Source organism: Moschus berezovskii, chromosome 4, assembly GCF_049115385.1.
Source record: "Moschus berezovskii isolate FMDL1 chromosome 4, NW_MosBer_1.0, whole genome shotgun sequence".
NCBI lineage: Eukaryota > Metazoa > Chordata > Mammalia > Artiodactyla > Moschidae > Moschus > Moschus berezovskii.
The window spans coordinates 27,837,305-27,863,131 of record NC_142463.1 but is presented as its reverse complement, the minus strand read 5'-3'; the positions used below and the strand labels follow the sequence as shown (position 1 = coordinate 27,863,131).

Genomic DNA, 25,827 nt, shown 5'->3' with positions numbered 1-25,827 from the left:
ATTTTAAATGACTATACATAGACTTTAATTGTAGAAGTTCACTATAGTTTATTCTCTGTTGCTTGATGGGCTTCCCTGGTGGCTAGCTGGTTAAGAATCCACCTGCAATGCAGGAAACCCTGGTTCGATCCCTGGGTTAGAAAGGTCCCTGGAGGAGGGCATGGCAACCCACTCTAGTATTCTCGCCTGGAGAATACCCAGGGACGGAGGAGCCTGGCGGGCTACAGTCCATGGGGTCACAAAGAATGGGACACAACTGAGCAACTCAGCACAGTACAGCTGTTGCTTGATGTTTAGGTTAGTCCTAACTTCTGGATCTTAAAACAACGTTGTAAATAACATTCTTATATCTAAGTATTTTTATATAAACTCATTCATATAAAGTTAAACTTCAAGAATTCAACTTTGCTAATTAATAACAATGAATTTGAAACAGCGTAAGTTTGAATTCTTGCTCTGCCATGTACTTATATAACCCTGAGCAAGTTAATAAACCTCTTTCAATCTGTTTTCTTTTCTGTGAAATGGAGTTAATAATAGTAGCTATCCTCATAAAGTTGTACAGTACTTAAATACCCACAAAACACAGAGTAACCGCTCAATAAATGTTAATATTTTTTCCCATTATTTCACTCTATGATCTGTCTGCTATTTCTGTGCCAGTATTATAGCTTTTTAAATCTATTTTACTCTTTAATATAGCAAATTTAAATGTATGTGTATGTTAGTCACTCAGTCATGTCTGATTCTTTGCAACCCATAGGACTGCAGCCCACCAGTCTCCTCTGTCCCTGGGATTCTCCAGGCAAGAATACTAGAGTGGGTTGCCATTTCCTTCTCCAAGGGATCTTCCTGACCCAAGGATCAAACCCAGGTCTCCTGCGTTGCAGGAGGATTCTTTATCATCTGAGCTACAGGGAATCCCAAAATTTCCATAATCTTCCAAATATTCTTCACTATTCTTGGATTTGTTTAAAACTTTTTTTCTTCTAGATGTACATTATAATCATTTAGCTAGCTTTTCGCCCCAAAATGCTATTGGGTTTAAACAGGGTTACATAAAATACATGGATCTGTTTGATGGAGAATAACTACCTTAAAATATTAAGTCCTCCCATTCATGAATATGTTATATCTTCAAGCTTTCTTTGATGTCCCCTGGCAATATTCTGTCATTTCCCCCCACATAAGCTTTTGTACATTTCTTGCTAAGTTTATTCTTAGTTATTTTACATTGCTCTTGTTAGTAATACATTTTTCATTGTATTTTTACTGAATTATTACAAATATAAAAGTTTTTACTTCCCCCTTTTTTTTTTAGCCTTACATCCCTGCAATAATTTATATCCAAGATTCTTTCTTTTGGTTAGAAGAACATAGTATTTGTTCTTCTAACAAAGATTTCAGTGTTTACTACGCTCAGGCACTGTGCTAACTACCTGAAATACTCAAATAATTATTACTAGATACTCACCTCTGTTTCTATGTAGGCAAAGATACTGACCTAAGTTCTTTCTTTTTGTTGTGCCTTGTTTTTTATAACAAATTCACTGAGATATAATTTATATACCATAAAATTTATCCTATTAAAGTATATAGTTTAGTGGTAGTTTAGTATATTCGAAGTGTGCAACCAACACCAGTATCTAACTGTAAAACATTCTCATTGCCCCCAGAAGAAGCCAACACCCATTAGCAGTCACCCTCTACCTCACCATTCTCTGTTTCCACCAACCCCTGCCAACGACTTATCTACCTTCTGTCTTGGTGAATTTGCTTATTCTGGATGTTTCATACAAACAGAATTATACAATATATGATCTTTTGTGACTGGCTTCTTTCATTTATCATAATGCTTTTAAGGTTCATCCATGCTGGAGCATGTAATAGAAATTAATTCTTTTTCATGACCAAGTAACATGCCATTGTATGCAGGCAGCACATTCTGTTTAGCCATTCACCAAATGACAGCTGTTTCCCCTTTTTGACTATTATCAGTAATACTGCTATGGACATTTGTGTCCAAGTTTTTACACAGACATAGATAGGCTCTAATTCCTCTTAGGTTTATATTTAGAAGTTAAAATTTGTGTTATAAGGTGATGTGTAACTTTTTGAGGAACTATCAAACTGTGGCTGTATCATGTTACATCCTACTAGCAACAAATGAAGGTTCCAATTTCTTCATATCCTTATCAGCACTTTTGTCTTTTTTATTTTAGTCATCCTTGTGGGTGTGTCAATCTTTTTCCTGTACACAGATAATAAACCTGAACCTATCTGGAATCAACCATGGGTCTTAGGATTCCAAAGAAGCTATTCTAAAATTATTGAGTCTAGGCCTACTTATTTCAACCTCCATGGAGGCAAATCTCATATGTGAGTGTCCTGAGACCAACTATCAACATTTTCTAGTTAAATCAAGAAATCAAAATGACTGTCAGATTTTTTTAAAGTGAAGGAGAGAAATTCTCTTATTTTGGTTCCCTTAAAAGATCTCAAATTATTTTAAGCTAACTCTAGGAAAAATTATTAACAACAATAACAATCTTTGGGCGGCTAGAAAGTTTTCAAGTGCTTTTTTTTTTTAGTGCTTTTTATATACATTATTTAATTTTCATAAAACCCTGTAAGTAACTGGACAGGTATTAATATTAGCTCATTAGGCAGAAATAACAACTAGGGTTCTAAAAGGTTAAGAACCCTTTAGACTATTCTCTATCCTGCTGCCAACTAATCCACCTAATACAAACCCACCTAACACTAACATAAATATCACTTTCAGATTTGAATTTAGATGGCTCCCACGGCCTACAGGATAAAGCCTGTCTTTATATATCATTCTAGAGTCTTCGTAACCAGAAGGTAATGCTCTTACCTTCAGCCCCTTTTCATCCTCCTCAGGGCTTTTTCTGACTATTTCGAATGCCATGAACATATGTGCTTCCGTGCGCTTACTTACCCCCTGTCCAAGTTCACTCACCTCTTCCTATTCTCCATTCCTACCCAATTTCACCAATTCAAGAATCAGTTCACATGCTAACTCCTCTGGAAAGGCTTTTCTGTCTCTACTGGACACTTTGATAGCCTTTTGCACTTAACCCACATGCATGTTTCTTGTCAAAGTCATTATTTTTTTTTTTCCTAGGAAATTTTTTCCATGTCTGTCTTGCCACTAAACTCTAATGTTCCCTGAGGGGAGGTGACATATGACAAGTAAGTAATACAACCAGAACTCAAATTCAGGTCGGTTTAACTTCAAATTCAATGCTCTTTCCATTTGCTCATACCATACGGCAAAGTTAGTTACATCAATACTTCCAAACTTTAGCCTATAAAAGTAGTTTCTGTCACCATGCATAAATTAAAAGAAAGCGCAGTCTTTTCCGCATTCCTTAAAATCTTTTATCCTTCAAGGTTCTGTGGAGGTAACCTAGAAAAGTAGGTTAGTAATGCTGCTGTCTGGGCCACCCAAAGAGCCAGGCCTCCTCTGCAGCCAACAGCCCACGAACAAACAGCTGCATCGACGACATCTGCTTGCACAATGCCTCAGGGATAGTTATGGCAGATGCCAAGTTAGAGCAGGAAAACACAGCAAACGTTTAAATGTTTAGAAATACTTAGAAACTCCTCCCACTTCCTTAAGACAGATGTAGATTAACTTTGCATCTGCTGTTACTTTTGAGAACCAACTGATCCTCTTATAAAATCAAATCCTTTAGCCAGTAAGACATTTTCAATTGAAGAGGGAGTGAGAGAGGGTAAGGAAATGGACAAGGAGAGAGTTAAAAGGGTAAAGAAACTACACATCTTTTGCGAAACTGGAGATCACAAATAGTTCTAAGTGTCTCCTTATTTGAAGAAAAGTAATTCCTTTTGAGTGGCAAAAGGTCAAGGAATAGGTCCTGTGGTAAACTGAATAGGAACAAAAAATTAAGACAGAATTCAAAGAAGGGCAATAGGGTACTGCTAACAAAGACAAAAGTGGAAATAAAATCTCTTGCCAGATTTCTTTTTTCCTAATGCAGGAAACGCATGAATTGAGAAAAGATTCTAATACTTTCATTTTCTGGCATGGCAAACATTTAGAAAACTGACAATCGTGAGAAGGAGAGAAAAAATAAGGGGACAAGGTCCACACAAGAGAGGTTACAAAGGAAGAATTAAAATGGGAGCAAGAGGAAAACATGTGCAAAGTTAAAAGAATACAGTGAAATAAAAACACCACTGTTTTGTTAATCCCAATAATGAAGTATTCAATGGCTGACATACAGCCATATCAGATACTCTCTAAACTTTTTTATTGACAGAATAATGTTAAAAAATGGGACAACCTGGCAGAAGTTAACTATCCTATGGGCTACTCTGCAGGCAAATATTGATGTCATTAAAAAATTTTTTTTCAGGCCTTAGCAAGTCCAACTTCATTTTAGTGGATACTTGTAATGAAAGTAATTTCAAAAACAATAAGCAGATATACTTTTCTACTCTTGGGAAAGGTTTTTTAAAAAACCAGTCGACAAAGCACTGGAGATAGGGTGAAGAAAAAACAGTAAATCTCATGAACTATCATTGAGTCTGTAAATTAGTACCCTCTTTTTGGTGGATAGTCTGGCAATATGTATCATGGCATTAAGTACCTAAATATGAATGCAAAAGGAAATTTACTATACCTTTATTTTTTGCAAGATTTAAATACAACCTGACGATCATCAATAAGAGGCTAGTTAAATAGATTATGATATTTATAATCAAACATATACTGTGGGGTCATTAAAACTGATGGTAAGGGTTTATATTTATGGGTAGGTAACATACTATCACGGAGAAGGCAATGGCAAGCCACTCCAGTACTATTGCCTAGAAAATCCCGGGGACAGGGGAGCCTGGTGGGCTTCCGTCTAGGGGGTCACACAGAGTCGGACACGACTGAAGTGACTTAGCAGCAGCAGTAGCAGCAACATACTATCAAGAAATAAGAAGCTGGTTATAAAACAACAGGTAACCAATGCAGGTGTATCCTTGCAAGATGGTGGCAGAATAGATCTGCAAGCTGCTGGACCAATGCCTTCCTGCTGGAAACGGTCAACCCTGGCCCTCTCTACCTCAGGAAGACTGATGATCATTATCAAAATTCTAGAAATGCAGGGTACTTTGTCAAGACATGTCAGTCACATTAGCTATTCAGTGCAATCACACCCACAGCACAATCACCTTAAGATGTTAAGAAATCCTATGTGTTACAATAAGGGAGTTTCAAGATATACACAATGTTTGTTTTCACACTGTGCCTCTAACATGAGTGAACTGCACACCTTAAATATTTTGAATCTTTTTATTTCAGCCCACTGGTCAGTTTCATAGATGTGTAAAATTAAAATCAATTATGAAATTTCAAGATGTCGTTAATGAAACAATGAAGTAAATGTCTATTTTACCCAAGGGAACAACTCTCTTTTTGGAGAGTTACTATTAGGTTGCTTTAGTATGATTATTATCTATCAAGAACTAATTACTGCACATAAACATAGGTCCACATATAATAAATTTAAAAATTCAACATGTCCTGTACGATTCCAGTTGTGTAAAACTGTATATTCATATACACAGAGAGATGTCTGAAAGAATAACAACTACTGTTAATACTTTAGGGAGCTCTCAGTAATGGCATTTCCAGAGATTTTAAATTTTTCTTATTTGTATGTTTCTGTATAATTCTCTTGATGAGCTCATTTTTACAACAAGAAAAACAGATTTGAAAACTCTGAAAAACTCAAACGCAAAAAAATTCTTTTTAAAAAGACTTTTAATATTAGATGCTTTTAAGGCTCCTTTAAATATTATTCTTTTGAATGATTCTAAGTAAGATCTTTTTAATCCAGAAGGAAATTAGATCAAAACAGATTTTAAACCCTTTATAAAACTCAAATCTGGAGATTTACATATCTCTGAATGCACTTTTACCAGAATTACAAGGAAGCCATAACGGACACTGAGAAATCTAAGATACACTCAATACTTGACAATATGATATAAATTTTCAACTTATACCACTTTATGGAAACACCCGAAATCTGTATCCGCTCCCACTAGCCCAGGGTCCTCCTGGTAGTATTTTACAAAAATTGTACTTACGTCTTCAAGCCTCTTCTCAATCTCCTTAAAGACAAGGTTTGCCTTAAATCCATCAACTTCAGAGCTGGTTGGAGCAGCCTCAATTTGATGAGTTCTAAAAGAATTGAGGAAAATAATCAATTTCAATCCATGGAGTCACATGGGTACTAGGTACTAGGTTTTTCAACATTTATATAGTAAATGCTATATAAATGTAGTAATTTTCAAAAACTCTAACAGAGATGTTGGGACTTTCACCCAAAGGAAATTGTTTTTAGGCCAATAAAACAATTAACCTTTTCTTCTCATTTTTCAACAAATACGATTGCTCGCCAGGTGGTAGGCACTGTCCTGAAAAAAATGGTAAACCAACGAACCTATCCTCATGAAGCTTTTATGCCAGTTGGGGGGACAATGAACACGCCAAAAAATAAAGAATATAGTTACTATGAAGAAAATGAGGCAAGTTAAGAGGATATAATGAAAGTATATTTATGTGTGTCAGGTGGCTTCTTTTAGAAAGCCTAGTCAGATAGTCCTCTCTGCTGCTAAGTCACTTCAGTCGTGTCCGACTCTGTGTGACCCCACAGACGGAAGCCCACCAGGCTCCCCCATCCCTGGGACTCTCCAGGCAAGAACACTGGAGTGGGTTGCCATTTCCTTCTCCAATGTGTGAAAGTGAAGTCGCTCAGTCATGTCCGACCCCTAGCGACCCTATGGACTGCAGCCCACCAGGCTCCTCCATCCATGGGATTTTCCAGGCAAGAGTACTAGAGTGGGGTGCCATTGCCTTCTCCGGGGAGGCGATATTTAAATTAGGTCTTAAATTTTGTAAATGAGCCCGCCACGTAAAGATTTAGGCAGGAAAGTCAGTTCTACATTTTCAGTGTAAAGAATGGAATACATAAACTAGCTTGGCAGTTAAAGGAAGTATAAGAAGGCCAGCATGGCTGGAGCAGGGCAGAGGAGAAGGATCTAAGGTCACAGGAACACACAGGGCAAGATAACAAGGGGCTTTACATGTCACAGTTCAGAGTGCGGGTTTTATTTTAAGCACCATGAGAACTGCAGGGTATGACCTGGAGAGTAGCCCAATCCAATTTACATGTCTAAAAAAATAAATCTGACTGCACCTGGAAAATGGACTATAAGAAGGCAAGTGGGGAGGCAGGGAGACCAATTTAGAGGCTACAGGCCCCAAGGCAAGAGACGATGGTGATTAAACAGGGTATAAGAGGAGTAAGCAGAGGCTGGACTCAAAATTTATTTATTAGCTATAAGACATGAATTTAACAACATCTGCCTATTGGCTGTTTGTTACTTAGGGAAAAACTACAGATAAATGACCTGATATGGCAGAAGGAACATGGTCCCTACAGGTACAAAGGGCTGGATTGGTATCCCAAGGCTCCTCCATTCAGTAGCCATATGATGCTGAGCAAGCTACTTCAGCTCTGTGCAACCTCTTGTGGGGAGGCAGGCAAGAAGGTGGTCAGTGCCAATGACTTTGCAGAATTAAATGGAATCCTGTGCAGAAGGTACCGAGCAGAGACCCTGGCCCATGGTAAAAAATGACAGCCACAACTATTACAGGCAGCAGAGGCCCAAGTGTTAGATGCCGAAGTAAACTCAAAGACCTGTGGAAGATGAGGGCGCCTTAGGATTTTAACTCCTCTGAAATAACACAAGCATACCGGTTGTGGTTGGGCTGGGACAGTAAACACAAGAAATATATACTTGAAGGAGTCAAGAGTGTAGCAGCGTCTCAGCAAGCAAAAGCCTTTCTCTCATTTCTCTATCCTCTCTCCTTCCCTATCTCTTTCTCTCTCCCCACTCATCCCATCCAATTCTCCCTTCTCTTCCCTTCTATCATTTCATACACGTTTAATGACTGCTTGCCACATGCCAAGCCTTGTTCAAGGCACTGGGAATATCAAGGCAAACAAGCCAGACCCAGTCCTCACTGAGTTTATATTTTTCCAGGATAAAAAGAAATAAACACACAAAAATAACTGAAAATATTAGAAAGCAAACAAAAAGAGAAACCTACTTTAGGTAAAGCAGTCAAGGAATGATGTCTCTGACCAAATGAATTTAAGCTAAGACCCAAAAAGATAAAGAAAAAGAGCTAGCCATTCAATGAGGAAACTGCAAAGATCCTGAAAGAGAAAAAGAGTTTGCTATGTTAAAAGAAAGTAAAACAGGACCAGTCACTAGAGTACAGTACAAGTGGGGGAGAAGTGGGCAGGGACCAGACCATTCAGGCCAAAGCAGGGAATTTGGGAACTCACTGAAATGATTCAACAGGAAAGTGAAATAGTTCGATCTGTGATTATTCTTACAACAGTGTGCAGTGGCCAGGCTGGGATGCAAGAACTTAGGTGGGGAGAGAGTTAGGAGGCTGCTGAAGTGATCCAGATAGGAAGTGGCGGTGGTCTGGACTACAGTGAAAGCAGTCTGCCAGAGGAGATGAAGAGAAGGAAATGGATTCAAAATAGATTTTCAAAGGCCTTGCTGCTGGGAATGAGGGAGATCTAAGGGGGAGGGGAAAGACCAAGGATGATTTAAGGTTTGGCCTGAATAACTGAGGGGATGGTAGTGCCATTTATTGACAAAAGGAAGAATGTAGTGGGAATAAAGAGGATCAAAGTTCCATCTCAAGCACAGTCAGTATATGAGACAAGAAGGCAGTTGGGTATGAGAGTCTGGAGCCAGAAGAGATCTAGGCTGAGATAAAGTGGGTAATCATTAGCATAATGAAGGTATTTAAATCCATGTGAACAAACAAGCTCAGCTTAAGAGCACTACAGAGAAAGAAGAAAGAGTAGGACTTGATTATTTACAAGACTGGGAGCGAAGAGGAAGCAGCAGCCAGCGATGCAAGAGGAAAACCAGAAGAGCAGGGTATAACAGAGGTGAGAAAGAATTCCGGAGGGACGGAGGAGGGAAGCAGGAGGAAACTGTGTCAAAGGGCAAACTCCCACTGGATTGGCAACATGATTTTTCGGGTGACTTTGACAAAATCAATTTTAAGTGAGTGCTGGAAGGCAGAAGTCAGAAAATAGTATATTAAAGAGTGAATAGGAGAGGGAAATACAGACAGTGTGGCTATTTTGAGACATTACTTTTAGGGGAAGAGTGAAATGGAGTGGTCTCTGGAGGGGGAGGGTGGCATAAGAAAGATTTGCTTTTTAGATGAAAATATCACAGCATGTTTGCCTGATGATAGTGATGAACCAGCGGAAAAGAGGAGAGAAGTCTTGAGAAGGTGAAGAGGGTTGAGATCTGGTGGCCTGTGAAAAATGAGACTCACAGAAGAGATTAGATGGGTGTAATTCTAGATATGCAGGCCAAGAAGCAACAGTTAGACCAGACATGGAACACTAGACTGGTTGCAAATTAGGAAAGGAGTACATCAAGGCTGTATATTGTCACCCTGCTTATTTAACTTACATGCAAAGTACATCATGTGAAATGCCAGGCTGGATGAAGCACAAGCTGGAATCAAGATGTCAGAAAGTGGAGAAGAACTAAAGAGCCTCTTGATGAAAGTGAAAGAGGAGAGTGAAAAAGCTGGCTTAAAAGGCAACATTCAAAAAACAAAAACCATGGCATTCGGTCCCATCACTTCACGGCAAATAGATGGGGAAACAATGGAAACAGTGAGAGACTTTATTTTCTTGGGCTCCAAAATCACTGCAGATGGTGACTGTAGCCATGAAATTAAAAGACGCTTGCTCCTTGGGAGAAAAACTATGACCAATCTAGATAGCATATTGAAAAGCAGAGACATTACTTTGCTGACAAAGCTCCATCTAGTCAAAGCTATGGCTTTTCCAGTAGTCATGTATGGATGTGAGAGTTGGACTATAAAGAAAGCTGAGTGCTGAAGAATTGACACTTTTGAACTGTGGTGTTGGAGAAGACTCTTGAGAGTCTCTTGGACTGCAAAGAGATCCAACCAGTCAATTGCAAAGGAAATCAGTCCCGAATATTCATTGGAAGGACTGATGCTGAAGCTCCAATACTTTGACCACCTGACTCGAAGAACTGACTCATTTGAAGAGACCCTGATGCTGGGAAAGACTGAAGGCAGGAGGAGAAGGGGACAACAGAGGATACGATGGTTGAATGGCATCACCAACTCAATGGACAGGAGTCTGAGCAAGCTCCGGGAGTTGGTGATGGACAGGGAAGCCTGGCAAGCTACATCCAGTCCATGAGGTAGCAGAGAGTAGAACTCAACTGAGCAACTGAACTGAACTGAATTCTAGATAGGTCAGTAAGCCTTGGGATGGATGATGAGTTTGGTTCTAACAGCTTCTGTTTTTTCAACAAGGTACAAGGAAAAGTAACCAGCTAAGAAGGAAAGTCAAAGATGGTTTTGGAAAACCTGTGTGTGTGTGCTCAGTCATGTCCGACTCTTTGCAACCCCATGGACTGTAGCCCACCTAGCTCCTCTGTCCATCGGATTTTCCAGGCAAGAATACTGGAGTGGGTTGCCATTCCCTTCCTCAGGGGATCTTCCTGATCCAGTGATTGAACCCGAGACTCCTGTGTCTCCTGCATTGGTAGGTGGATTCTTTACCACTGCACCACCTGGGAAGCCCTTGGAAACTCTAAGAGGTTGAAAAGTGAACCTACCAGAGGAGTCATATTAACATCACAATGAGGAGTGGAGGTAGCTCTTGCCAAAGCTGAAATGCACACAGCTCTCAGACCCTGGCAGGCTACCTCATGCATGCCTGCATGCGTGAGAAGTCGCTTCCGTCATGTCCAACTTTGCGACCCTATGGACTGTAGCCTGCCAGTCTCCTCTGTCCATGGGATTCTCCAGGCATATATACTGGAGTGGGTTGCCGTGCCCTCCTCCAGGAGGACCTTCCAGACCCAGGGATAGAACCTTTGTCTCTTGTATCTCTTGCATTGGCAGGGGGGTTCTTTATCACTGGCACCACCTGGGAAGCCCTAGGCTACTTCATATTTCCATCCATTTGCCCTTGCCACTCCCTGTATCTGGAATACCCCTGTCTTAGCAAACTCCAATTTACCCTTCAAGATCCAGGCCAGGAAACTCTCTTTCTATGAAACCCTTCTAAAAGTCAGCTTCTCAAGAATCAGATACCACGGCTTTAAAAAAAAAATCTTATTTATATCTCCAATTCTTGGCACACAATAGGTATTCAGTAAATCATGACTGAATAGAACTGAATTACACTGAATTTTCCCTTAGCTAAATTCTAATTTTTTCCTGTTCCATTGAGAATAGAGTTATCTATGGTACACCATCTTCTCAGTCAAAAGTCTGAATGAGTGGTTTAAAATCCTCCACAAGCCAATTTCATTTCATTAACAGTCTAATTTTTCAGCCTTTATTCATAATCATCACTGTGCCCTTCTGCAAGCTTGCCAGTTCTTCCTAATTGTATGTGATAAAATAATAATGAACACTTTTCAGTGTATATACAAAGTATCTTGACACTTCATTGGGACAGAGTCCAGACTAGTTCCAACAAGTCACAGATAATTATCTTGTGTTGAAAGCTCATCAAGCTAATAATGATTAAGCAACTTTTCATCCAGATTAGGAAAAAAATTAATAATAAAGTTATAACAATGTTTTCTGAAAATTCTTCATATCTTACAATTTATTTGATATGTGCCCTGCTTTAGGGAAGCTGAACTTACACAAACTCAGAAAAGAGATTACTCATCTTACAAAAGCATGCTCCTCATGATGTCTTAATATTCAAAGTTTTTTTAGTAGAAACTGAAGTCTGACTATATTTTTTTACTCGGTTTATACATAAGTTTTCTGGAAGAAATCTAGTACATAAAATGTTAGAAGGGATTCTGAAGACTGTTTAGTATATGAATTCCTTCTATGCTTCCTGAAATTTTTATTCTAAGGCCTAGAACACAGGCATGTTTCAACAATGTCAAAGATCAGCACATAGTAGCCAACAAAACAGGAACTTTGAACCTAGATAGATAAGGATTAGAAAGTTGGAAGAGGATTTTGAGGGTTAACTATTTAGTGTATGGATTCCTTTTATGCTTCCTGAAATTTTCATTCTAAGGTCTGGAACACAGGCAGTGTTTCAACGTCAAAGATCAGTAGCTCAGAATAGCCAAAAACCAGGAACTCTGTACTCAGATAGATGAAGGTTAGAGTCTTGACTGCTACCACTAAAGACTCTTTAGATAAATTATTTTAACTCTGACCATCAATTTTTTCACCTATAAACAAGGTACAAAACTTACCATGTGCGCCTTTAATGAGGATTAAACAAAGACGTGCAGACAAAACACCTATTTTAGCCTCAGTGCTCCTATCAGGCCCTCAAAAGGTGGTTGTTAAAGAACTATTACAACTCAAACAAAAAGACAACCCAATTTTTAAACAGCCAAAAGATCTGAATAGGTATTTTCTCCTAAGATATACAAATGGCCAATGAGCACATGGCAAGATACTCAACAAAACAACGAGATATGACGTCATACCCACTAGGATAGCTAAAATAAAAAAACAAGCAATAACAAGTGTCAAAGAGAATGTGAAGAAAGCAGAACCCTTATAAAGGAATATTATTCAGCCATTAAAAGGAATGAAGTACTACCTTCCTTTTTATAACATGGATGAACCCTGAACCATTATGCTAAAGGAAAGCAGCAATCACAAAAGGCCACGTATTTTATGATTTCATTTCTATAAAATGTCCAGAATAGGCAAAACCTTAAGAGACAGAAACTAGACTAGTGGTTGCCAGAGCCTGCAAAAAGTGAGGATGGGGAATGACTACTGCTGGGTACGTGGTTCCCCTTCTCTGGGGTATTAAAAATGTCCTAAAGCTAATTGTGGAAAACCACTGAATGGACACCTAAGATGGTGAATTTGTGCCATGTGAACTACGTCCCAATAAAGCTGTTAAAAATGTTCCCAGCTAGCTCAGGCTTCTGGTTTAGCATTCACTCTCTTTTCACTATGCTGCCTCCTTTTTGAACAAAATTTTCCTAAGGCTGGTTAAGGTTGAAAGTTAATTACCAGCTTTGACATTTTAAAGCCAAGTTATTAAAGCAAGGTAATGAGATACTTGGTCTCTTTAAGTACTAACACAATACAATTGGGACTTTTTTTTACATGTACAATGTAACAGTTGCGAAAAGTCAGAAGGGTTCATTGTCAAACTAAATCCAGAATGCCACTTACCTGGCAGCTTCAGGAAAGCCCATCTTGTACACTGTAACAATGGCAGCTCCTCCGAGGCCTATATTATGCTGAAGAGCAACCTTTGCACCAGGAACTTGCCTTTTTCCGGCTTCCCCTCTCAGCTGCCAGCAGAGTTCAGCACACTGAGCCAGACCTAACAAATCGAACACAGAACAGTCAGATTCCCTTGGTTTAGAAAAGTGAAAGTGAAAGTCCCTTAGTCACTTCGGACTCTTTGTGATCTCATGGCTGTAGCCTGCCAAACTCCTCTGTCCATGGAATTCTCCAGGCCAGAATACTGGAGTGGGTAGCTGTTCCCTTCTCCAAGGGGATCTTCCCAACCCAGGGATCAAACCCAGGTCTCCCGCATTGCAGGCAGATTCTTTACCGTCTAAGCCACCAGGGAAGCCCCAAGCACCAATCAGCTTTCTCAAGCAAAGGAATGGCTAACATTTAAGTGCAACTTTTAACTAATCCAATTTATTCAGCCAAGACCATGATTACCTAAATAATAACTTCTCTTAAAAGCCTGGAGGGTTTTTGCAGCTAGTCATTTTTTCTCCCTGAATAATCTCTGTATTTAGAAGATATGCAAGCTTAAGACATTCGGAAAAAGCAGTGGCCACAGGACTGGAAAAGGTCAGTTTTCATTCCAATCCCAATGTAATGCAATGCCAAAGAATGTTCAAGCTACTACACAATTGCATTCATTTCACACGCTAGCAAAGTAATGCTCAAAATTCTCCAAGCTAGGCTTCAACAGTACGTGAACTGAGAACTTCCAGATGTTCAAGCTGGATTTAGAAAAAGCAGAGGAACGAACCAGAGATCAAATTGCCATCATCCACTGGATCACAGAAACAGCAAGAGAATTCCAGAAAAACATCAACTTCTATTTCATTGACTAGGCTAAAGCCTTTGACTGTGTACATCACAACAAACTGGAAAATTCTTTAAAAAGAGATGGGAATACCAGACTACCTTATCTGCCTCCTGAGAAACCCGTATGCAGGTCAGGAAGCAACAGTTAGAACCTGACATGGAACAACAGACTGGTTCCCAATTCAGAAAGGAGCAAGTCAAGGTTGTATACTGTCATCCTGCTTATTTAACTTCTATGCAGAGTACATCATGAGAAATGCCAGGCAGAAGGAAGCACAAGCTGGAATCAAGATTGCTGGGAGAAGTATCAATAACCTCAGATATGCAGATGACACCACCCTCATGGCAGAAAGCGAAGAGGAACTAAAGAGCCTCTTGATGAAGGTGAAAGAGGATAGCGAAAAAGCTGGCTTAAAACTCAGGGTTCAAAAAACTAAGATCATGGCATCCAGTCCCATCACTTCACAGCAAATGGACCGGGAAACAATAGAAACAGTGAGACTACTGGGCTCCAAACTCACTGCAGATGGTGACTGCAGCCACGAAACTGAAAGATGCTTGCTCCTTGGAAGGAAAGATATGACCAACTTAGACGGCATATTAAAAATCAGAGATATCACTTTGCCAACAAAGGTCCTATAGACATGAGTTTGAGCAGGGTCTAGGGGATAGAAAGACAGGGAAGCCTGGCGTGCCACAGTCCATGGGCTTGCAAAGACTTGGATATGACTGAGTGACTAAACAACAACAATAAAGAAATTCCCTGTGCTCTTTAAATTTACCCAACCTGTCATTTTTGGCAATGTTGAAAGAGAAAAAACTGAATATACAGTTCTCTGGCTGAGGCGAAAGAGCATAAAAATAATTTAATTTTATCATTCTTAATATATCAAAAGAATATAATCTAGGATTGGTAATTGGCTTCACCTAAAAAATTTAGCTAGTATAGGAAATTTTCCTATTACTCTTCTCAAAAAGTTCCTAGAAAGAACGAGTTGTTTTACAGACCTATTCACAAGAATAGCACTGGATTCATAAAAACTGCATTCTGTCCTCTGGATAATAAAATCAGATTTTTAGAGTTGGAAAAAACTTACGAGCCCCCCCTAAAACTTAGTTCCCTTTCTGAATTTATGATTAATCTGTTTATACAAAACTCGTCTCCTTTGCCCTCAATCCCTTTCTTGTCCCCTCAATCCTCTGCTAAAGGAACACTAATTAGAGTCAGATGACTAAGATGTTCATTGGAGGGACTGATGCTAAAGCTGAAGCTGCAATACTTTGGCCACCTCATGCGACGAGTTGACTCACTGGAAAAGACTCTGATGCTGGGAAAGGTTGGGGGCGGGAGGAGAAGGGGACGACGGAGAATGAGATGGCTGGATGGCATCACCGACTCTGTGGACATGAGTTTGAGTGTACTCCAGGAGTTGGTGATGGACAGGGAGGCCTGGCGTGCTGTGGTTCATGGGGTCGCGGAGAGTCGGACACGACTGAGCGACTGAACTGAACTGAACTGACTAAGATAACATAGTTACTTATTACATATCAACTTACATAGTTACATATCAATTTATTGTTGATAACATAGTTACTGTACTAAATTGCTGTTGTATATACCATTATTAACATACAAAATCAGGTTATTTTTCCTGGCCAGATGAACTCACAAACTCCCGAGCCATGGACCACCTGCCCTGAGAATCATAAACCAAACACATTCTGACTCCCAAAACCATGATTGAAAAATGTCACATAAATGTCACAAGATGATGACTGATTCCAGTCTTTATTCTTCTGCTTTAAAACATCCCTAATTCAAAGACTAAGATGGAGTGGATCTGAGATTTGTTTCTCACTCTCTTTCATGGCACCCTGTAAATAAACCCTTCAGTTCAGTTCAGTTCAGTCGCTCAGTCGTGTCCAACTCTCCACGACCCCATGAAATACCCACTGTTAGAGTTTGGCTTTATACACCAAGCCATGGGCATGTGGCCCTTGTTTAGTTAAAACATTAGCAATGAGAAACTGTAAGAAAACTGTAAGATTAAGTAATTTGTGAATGGAGACAAAGCAAGCTAATTCCAGAGTTGAGATTAGAATCCAGGTCTCCTGACTTACATTTGTTTTTCTCCCATACCATCTATTTAAGGATAGCTTAAGAATGTTCTATCAGGAAGGACTGGTTTCATGGTCCCGAAGGCACAGCAAACAGGTCTACCTGTAATATCTGCTCTTACACCCACCCCCAATCACAGCATCTGATTCCCAAGTACCTATGACAGTTTTCTTTTTTTTTAATTAAATTTATTTATTTTTAAATGAAAACAAAAATGAGCACTTTTAATGATAAAAGGTACAATTCACAAAGAAGATAAACATCATAAACCATTAGACACCTAACAACAAAAAAACAAAGATACATAAAGCAAAAGTCAGAAGAAATAGAAGGGAAAAGAAAAATATATATAATCATAGTGACACATATCAACATTTCTCTGAGAATATTTTATCAAGTGCAGAAAAAGTAATAAGAGCATCTTGAATGATGTCATTGATAGTTTAAATATAATAGATTTCTATTTATATTAATTTATATTAATCTTATATCCTACACAAATATATTTAAAATTTTGTGTCTAATATATTGTTAATAGATGTCCATAGTACATTTAGAAAAACTGGCAAAAAGATAAACATTACTAAATTTTAAAAAGTAGAATTCTTTTTTTGGGTGATTCAGTTATACACATACACATTAGTTTTATTTTCCATTATAGGTTATTACAAGATATTGACTATAGTTCCCTGTGCTATACAGTAAATCTTTGCTGCTTGTTGCATATCTATATTTTTTTAAATTAGAAATCTGGCATTCTATTCATACTAAGTCAAACAAGTGGAATCAAAATGTTAGGCAAAAATTCGTAAGTTTTCTAAAATATATATATTATACATATTATTTATATATATGTATACAAGAGTTTTTTTTTACTATGCTTGATAAAGTCTTGAGAAAGAACATCAAAAAAAGAAAAAAAGAAGAGATGGGGAAATTGGAAAACATAAGACAGTTTTCTATATAACTTCAACCTCCTCAGGAAATTTAACTGCCATTTCTCCTTTGTAGGCAATGTCTACATATTTTTACAGAATATATATTTTAAACATTGTTTTAAAATAGGTAATTCTATATCTTGGAATGATTTTTTTGCATTGTGAACATTTTTAATATTAAGGTCAAAGTGAATAATTCTAATATATCCAAACTTTGGAGCAATCAGTTTTACTTAAAATCTGCCAAATAAAAAGCTTAAACATTCATGAATACCTAAGATAAAAAACAGTATTCAAAGCAGTCTTATGAATACACGGGTGGGGAATAGGGCTAGTTCTTGTCCCAAAAGAATAAATATACATAGTTTACAAATATTTGAGAAAAATACTCAACTTCACCTTGATCAAATAGAAAGACAGCACTTTAACCAATCTCATTAGTCAGGATGTTTAAAAAGTGGAGCTTATCAATGCTGTGGAGACTACGGCAACACAGTCACCTTTATACACTATGGATAATAGTTCAAACTGGCACAATCTTTTTAGAAAGGAAAGTACAAAATTATTAAGAGCACTTTAAAGGCCTTGAAAACCATTCTATGAAAATAATCAGGCACAGGAAAAGTCTTACACAGAAAGCTATCTGTTCATCACATTCTTAGAACAGTGAAAAACTAGATATATACAAGTGAAATAACTGTGGCATAGTTATGTAAAGTATGATCTATTCATACGACAAAGTACTGTATTCCTATTTGAAATGAGTTTATAAAAATTTTAAAAATTTAGGAAAATGCTTATGATTTAATCTTAGTAAAAAAATGCAAGGAACCAATTAGATATTCATCTACCCATTCATCCAACAAATATTTACAGAATGCCTACTATTTGCTGATACTGCTCAAGGCTCAGAAGATCTAATAAATAAGATAGGCATATAAAGGAACACAGCCTACTTAAGAAATAGAAGGTTAAGTAATGAGGCTAGAGGGTATTCAAGATAGCCAATGAGAATGAAAGAGAAGAGGGTGGAGGGGGTGGGGAGGGACAGAGAGAAAGAGAACGTGAATGCACTGGAAGCACCAGATTTTGCAGTCATTTCAGTCACACCTACCACTGATATTTTAGAAGATGTGGTACACTGCATTAAATCTCTTCTCATGATTTTCTTAACTCATACGTGGCAAGAAAAGAAGGAGGGAAGGGAATAAAGACTGATGTTAACTTATTTATTTGCTTTTAACAAAAGATGACTGACACTGAGAAAACATACTAATTTTAAAACATACTAAGCTTTCTGGTTATCTGCTTCAGAGTAAGCTGGCACTTCTTATACTTCTAGAATCTATAATAGATCTGTAAAGGGTGGAAGTCAAAAGTTGGCCTCAGAAATCCATCTGCCAAGAAGGCGCAGCAGACAGTTACAAAAGCATTTACATAAGTAACATTTTTTTTTTAAATTTTCCTTCCTTGGATAATTTCTGGCACTGAATTGAAAACCATACTTTTCCTCTCCTTGGAAAAAAATAGACTATCAAATGTGAACATGATACATTTATAAACTGTGAATGGGCACAGGAACAGGCATCCTGTCAAAGACGTATATTCAAATGGTAACATGCTTCTTAAAATCTCTTGTGAAGGATAAAAAAACTTTTTAACCTTATTACCTCATTTTACTACCATCTTGCTTCAAAAATTTCCTTAGAAGATGTTGGACAATCTTTTTATATAAAAATAAATAGCTTAGGACTCAGCTACATAGGCATAAAGTCTGGTTGCTACTGAAAATAAACTATTCAAACATGTATCAACCACGCCACTAAGTACTGAAGATACAGAGGAGTCACAATATAATACGAAGTGCTATTAAGATGAGTACTAAATGCTATGGAAATCTACACAATGAAAAAAAAATACAGGAAATAATATCTTGAGATATTATCTGAACTCTTTTGTTCCTCCTGCCTCCTTGAACCCATAACTCTTCATATGCCATTAAGACAGCCAAGTACAAAAAAGTAATAATTTAGCTTTAGTTTCAAATTAGACATCTAAAAGTCTTGGCATAAATAACATAAAAAAGCATGTTTTTCTATCGTTGGAGCCTGGCTTTTTGAGAAAGCAAAGATTTGTTGAGCTTCAAAGGACAAAAAGCTTTAATGGACTCAGTATACACTGAAAAAGCACATTCTATGTGATGACAGCAGGTGGAAATATGAATTTACTCAAAGGAATAAAGTGGCAACTACATTAACCTTAAATAGATAAGGTTTTCTTATTCAACAAAAATAATAATTTCTTGTGGGCTTTATAAAATATGTAAAAGAAAAATTCACAACTACAGTATTGTAAAGCCTGGACAGGAGAAATGGAAATACACTGTTGTAATGTTCTTTCACTATTAGTGAAGTAATATAATAACACTTGAAGATAGGCTATAATAATAAAATGGAGAAACAAAAAGCAATCCAAAACTAGTCTGAAAAAAAGAGAGAAATAGGAATCAAGAACAGCTAGGGCAAAGAGAACATAAACAGCCACACTAATAATCATATCAAATGCAAAAGCCTAAATACCCCAATCAAAAGCAGACATTGCCAGTGCAGAGCAGAAAAACAAGAACCAACTAAATGCTGCCAATGCACTTTAAACATAAAATCACAAATAGGTTAAAGCTTAAAAGATAAAAAAAGGTATACCATGTTCAGTTCAGTTCAGTCGCTCAGTCGTGTCCGACTCTCCGCGACCCCATGAATCACAGCACGCCAGGCCTCCCTGTCCATCACCAACTCCCGGAGTTCACTCAAACTCATGTCCACAGAGTCGGTGATGCCATCCAGCCATCTCATTCTCCGTCATCCCCTTCTCCTCCAGCCCCCAACCTTTCATGTTAGCACTGGTTAAAAATTGAAAGCTAGAGTGCCCATATTAAATCAGCCAAAGTAGATCTCACTGCAAAGACTTGCCAGAGCAAAGAAGGCCATTTCATGAAGATACAGGGGAAAATGTAAAACTGTCTTTATCCAAATGGTATGATTATCTATGCAGAAAACCTGATGGCGTTTTCAAACAACTACTAAAATTAATAAGTGAGTTTTAAGCAAGGCTACAAGACGAATACACAGAAATTTGATTATATTTCTATATACTAGTAACAAAAATTTGAAACTGAAAAAATACCATTCACAACAGCACCAAAAATATGAAATACTTAGGGATAAATCTGACAAAGATGTGCAAGACCTATATGGTGAAAACTCTATTTCTGAAAAAAGTTAAAGGCCTAAATAAATGGGGATATATATTTTGTTTATGGGTCAGAAAATTTACTACTGTTTGATTCTCAATTAGCTCCCAAATAAATCTATACATTCAACTTAACCCTAATAAAAATTACAGGAAGGTTTTCTGTAGAAATCAACAAGCTGATTCTAAATTTCTATAGTAATGCAAAGAAGCTAGAACAGCCAAACAACTCTGAAAAAGAATAAAGTTGAGGGCTCAGTTCAGTTCAGTTCAGTCGCTCAGTCATGTCCAACTCTTTGCGACCCCATGAATCACAGCACGCCAGGCCTCCCTGTCCATCACCAACTCCCGGAGTTCACTCAAACTCATGTCCATTAAATCGGTGATGCCATCCAGCCATCTCATTCCCTGTTGTCCCCTTCTCCTCCCGCCCCCCAATCCTTCCCAGCATCAGAGTCTTTTCCAATGAGTCAACTTGTCGCATGAGGTAGCCAAAGTATTGGAGTTTCAGCTTTAGCATCAGTCCTTCCAATGAAATTGGAGTTTCAGCTTTAGCATCAGTCCTTCCAATGAACACCCAGGATTGATCTCCTTTAGGATGGACTGGTTGGATCTCCTTGCAGTCCAAGGGACTCTCAAGAGTCTTCTCCAGCACCACAGTTCAAAAGCATCAAGTCTTCGGCGATCAGCTTTCTTCACAGTCCAACTCTCACATCCATACATGACCACGGGAAAAACCATAGCCTTGACTAGACGGACCTTTCTTGGCAAAGTAATGTCTCTGCTTTTTAATATGCTATCTAGGTTGGTCATAACTTTCCTTCCAAGGAGTAAGCGTCTTTTAATTTCCTGAATGCAATCAGCATCTGCAGTGATTGCTAAAGCTACCTAATTTCAAGAACTGTTATAAAGGTACAGTAATCAAAACAGTACGGTACTCATGTAAAGACAGACAAATTGGCTAACTGGACAGAAAAGAGAAACCAGAAATAATGCCCACATATTTAGGAACTAATCAGTAGATCTTTGACAAAGGCAATATAATGGATAAAGTAGAGTTTCCAATAAATGGCACTCCAACAACTGGAAATCACTATGTAAAAAGTGGACTTGAATTAATACTTTGTATCATACATAAAAATTAACTCAAAATGGGTTACAAATCTAAATGTAAGGCTGAAAGCATAAAACATTTAGGGAAAAAAAAAATAGGAAAAGATCTTTTTGACCCAGGTTTAGAAAAAGATTTCTTAGACAGGACTTAGCCAAAAGTAAAACCTTTTGCTCTTTAAAGACACTAGTAAGAGAAGAAAAGGAAAGTCACAGACTGGGAGAAAAATCTTTGCAAAGCATATATTCTATAAAGAACTTTTACACAGGAATACGAAGAATTCTTAAGACTCAACAAAAAGAAAAACAATGGGCAAAATGGGCAAAAAGTTTGAATAGATACGCCATAGAAGAAGATACACAGATGGCAAATAAGCACATAAGAAGTTGTTTAACATCACTAGCCAGCGGGAAAATGCAAATTAAAGCCACAAAAAGATGCCACTACATACTGACTGTTGTTGTTCAGTCGCTCCATTGTGTCCAACTCTTTGCAACCCCGTGGACTGCAGCACGCCAGGATTCCCTGTCTTTCACTATTTCCCAGAGTTTGCTCAAACTCATGTCCATTGAGTCAGTGATGCCATCTAACCAACTTCTCTGCCGTCCCCTTCTCTCCTGCCTTCAATCATACCCAGCATCAGGGTCTCTTCCAATAAGTCATACTGATTAGAATGGCTAAAATGTTTAAGGCTGACCATTCCAAGTGTTGACAAGGCTATGGTGGAACTAGAATTCTCATACATTGCTGGTGGGAAGGTAAAATTGCATGACCACTTTTGAAATCAGTTTGAAAGTTTCTTAAATGTTAAACCCACAACTGGCATATAATCTGACTTTGGCTCAGATCATGAGCTCCTTATTGCAAAATTCAGACTTGAAGAAAGTAGGGAAAACCACTAGGTCATTAAGGTATGACCTAAATCAAATACTTTATGACTATACAGTAGAAGTGACAAATAGATTCAAGGGATTAGATCTCTTAGACAGAGTGTCTGAAGACTTTGGACAGAAGTTTGCAACATTGTACAGGAGACAGTGAACAAAACCATCCCCAAGAAAAAGAAATGCAGCAAGCAAAACGGTTGTCTGACAAGGCCTTACAAATAGCTGAGAAAGGAAGAGAAGTGAAAGGCAAAGGGGAAAAGGAAAGATACACCCATCTGAATGCAGTGTTCCAAAGAATAGCAAAGAGATAAAAGCCTTCTTAAGTGAACAAGGCAAATGGGAAAGACTAGAGATCTCTTCAAGAAAATCAGAAATACCAAGGGAACATTTCATGCAAAGATGGGCAAAATAAAGGACAGAAATGGAATGGACCTAACAGAAGCAGAAAGTATTAAAAAGAAGTGAAAAGAATACACAGAAGTGTGTCTTAATGACCCAGATAACCACAACGGGGTGATCACTCACCTATACCAGACATCCTGGAGTGTGAAGTCAAGTGGGCCTTAGGAAGCAATACTATGAACAAAGCTAGTGGAGATGACAGAATTACAGCTGAGCTATTTCAAATAGTAAAAGACGATGCTGTTAAAGTGCTGTACTCAAGATGCCAGCAAATTTGGAAAACTCAGCAGTGGTCATAGGACTGGAGAAGGCCAGTTTTCATTTCAATCCCAAACAGGGGCGATGCTAAAGAACGCTCAAACTATGCACAATTGCGCTCATTTCCCATGTTGTTGTCCAGCTGCTCAGTTGTGTTCACCTCTTTGAAACCCCGTAGACTGCAGCACGCCAGGCTACCCTGTCCTTCACTATCTCCCGGAGTTTGCTCAAACTTATGTCCATTGAATCAGTGATGTCATCCCACCATTTCATCTTCTGTCATCCCCTTCTCTCGCCTTCAATCTTTCCCATGCTAGCAAGGTAATGTTCAAAATCCTTCAAGCTAGGCTTCAACAGTAAGTGAACTGAGAAATTCCAGATGAACAAGCTGGATTTAGAAAAGGCAGAGGAACCAGAGATCAAATTGTCAATATCCATTAATTACAGGAAAAGTAAAGGAATTTCAGAAAAATATCTACTTCTGCTTCATTGACTATGCTAAAGCCTTTGACTGTGTGGATCACAACAAACTGCGGAAAATTCTGAAAACGATGGGAATACCAGATCACCTTACCTACCTCCTGAGAAACCTGTATGCAGGTCAAGAAGCAACAGTGAGAACTAGGCAGGGAGCAATGGACTGGTTCAAAATTGAGAAAGGAGTACATCAAGACTGTATACTGTCACTCTGCTTATTTAATTTATATGCAGACTACATCATGCAAAATGCCAGGCTGGATGAATCACAAGCTGGAATCAAGACTGCTCGGTGAAATATCAATGATCTCAGATACGCAGATCACACCACCCTAATGGCAGAAAGCAAAGAAGAACTAAGGAGCCTCTTGATGAAGATCAAAGAGGAGAGTGAAAAAACTGGCTTAAAACACAACATTCAAAAAACTAAGATACATCCGGTTCCATCACTTCATGGCAAATAGATGGGGAAACAATGGAAAGAGTGACAGACTTTATTTTCTTGGACTCCAAAATCACTGCAGTCAGTGACTGCAGCCATGAAATTAAAAGATGCTTGTTCCTTGGAAGAAAAGCTATGATGAATCTAGGCAGTGAATTAAAAAGAAGAGGCTGGTTGTGTGAATGCAGAGGGGGCTTGTGGAGAGACTGAGAAGAGAGATCAAGTCCCGAGACTTTGGAGTGGGAGCACTGACTCCAAGACCCTAGACTTCCAGGGGATCTTCCTGACCCAGAGATCGAACCAAGGTCTCCCGCATTGCAGGCAGACGCTTTAACCTCTGAGCCACCAGAGAAGCCCTGAACTAACCTTCAGTTCAGTTCAGTTCAGTCGCTCAGTCATATCCGACTCTCTGCGACCCCATGAATCACAGCACGCCAGGCCTCCCTGTCCATCACCAACTCCTGGAGTTCACTCAAATTCATGCCCACAGAGTCGGTGATGCCATCCAGCCATCTCATTCTCTGTCGTCCCGTCTCCTCCCGCCCCCAACCTTTCCCAGCATCAGAGGCTTTTTCCAGTGAATCAACTCGTTGCATGAGGTGGCCAAAGTATTGCAGTTTCAGCCTTAGCATCAGTCCTTCCAATGAACACCCAGGACTGATCTCCTTTAGAATGGACTGGTTGTATCTCCTTGCAGTCCAAGGGACACTCAAGAGTCTTCTCCAGCACCACAGTTCAAAAGCATCAATTCTTCAGCAAACTAACCTTACAAGGTATTAAACAGTGAGAACTCACACACAAAAAAAACACTATAATACAAGACCTGGAATCACCCAACCACCAATAGCACCCTGTGCTAGACACCTCATTTAAACTACAAACAAAACAATAATATGAACCCAATCATCAGCAGACAGGATTACTACCTCACTCAGTCTTGCCCATAAGAGGAAAAATAAACAAAACTCAGCACAAATCTCACCTTATAAGAAGCTTATGCAAACCACTAGACCAAACTTAGCAGAAGCCAAAAGGAAGAAAGAATTCAACCTTGAAGCCTGGGAAAAAGAGATCATCTCAAACACAGTTAGTTAAATAATAATAATAATGAAAAGGCAGAGAAATACTACACAAAAAAAGGAACAAACTAGAAACACAGTAGTCCAAATGAATAAAGATGAAATAGGCAAACTACCTGAAAAAGAATTCAGAATGATAATAAAAGTGATTAAAAACCTTGAAAGCAAAATTGAGAAAATGCAAGAATTAGTTAACAAAGACCTAGAACAATTAAAGAATAAACATGCAGAGACAAACAACACAATTACTGAAATTAAAAATACTCTAGAAGGAATTAATAGCAGAATATCCAAAGCAGAAGAACAAATCAGTGAACTGGAAGATAAAATGGTGGAAATAACTTCTGAAGAGCAGAATAAAGTAAAAAGAATGAAAAGAACTGAGGACAGTCTCAGAGACCTCTGGGACAATATCAACCACACCAACATTCGAATAATAGGGGTCCCAGAAGAAGAAAAGAAAAAGAAGGGCATGAGAAAATTTTTGAAGAGATTATAGTTGAAAATTTCCCCAACATGGAAAAGGAAACAGTCACTCAAGCCCAAGAGGCACAGAGAGTCCCATACAGGATAAACCCAAGGAGAAACATGCCAAGACACATACTAATCAAACTAACAAAGACTAAACAAAAGGAAAGAATACTAAAAGCAGCAAGGGA

The 25,827-nt window shown here is 38.5% G+C and overlaps 1 protein-coding gene across 2 annotated transcripts in view; it reads right to left on the bottom strand.

The window, feature by feature from the left end:
• Window positions 1–25,827, bottom strand: part of SCP2 (sterol carrier protein 2) — a 106,032-nt gene that overhangs the window by 12,220 nt on the left and 67,985 nt on the right. For both annotated transcript variants that reach the window (XM_055401648.2, XM_055401647.2), the window contains exons 12-13: window positions 13,325–13,478; window positions 6,136–6,229 (exon numbers count right to left, since the gene is read on the bottom strand). In XM_055401648.2, coding sequence (XP_055257623.2) covers window positions 6,136–6,229; window positions 13,325–13,478 — 248 coding nt within the window. The remainder of the gene's footprint in view (window positions 1–6,135; window positions 6,230–13,324; window positions 13,479–25,827) is intronic.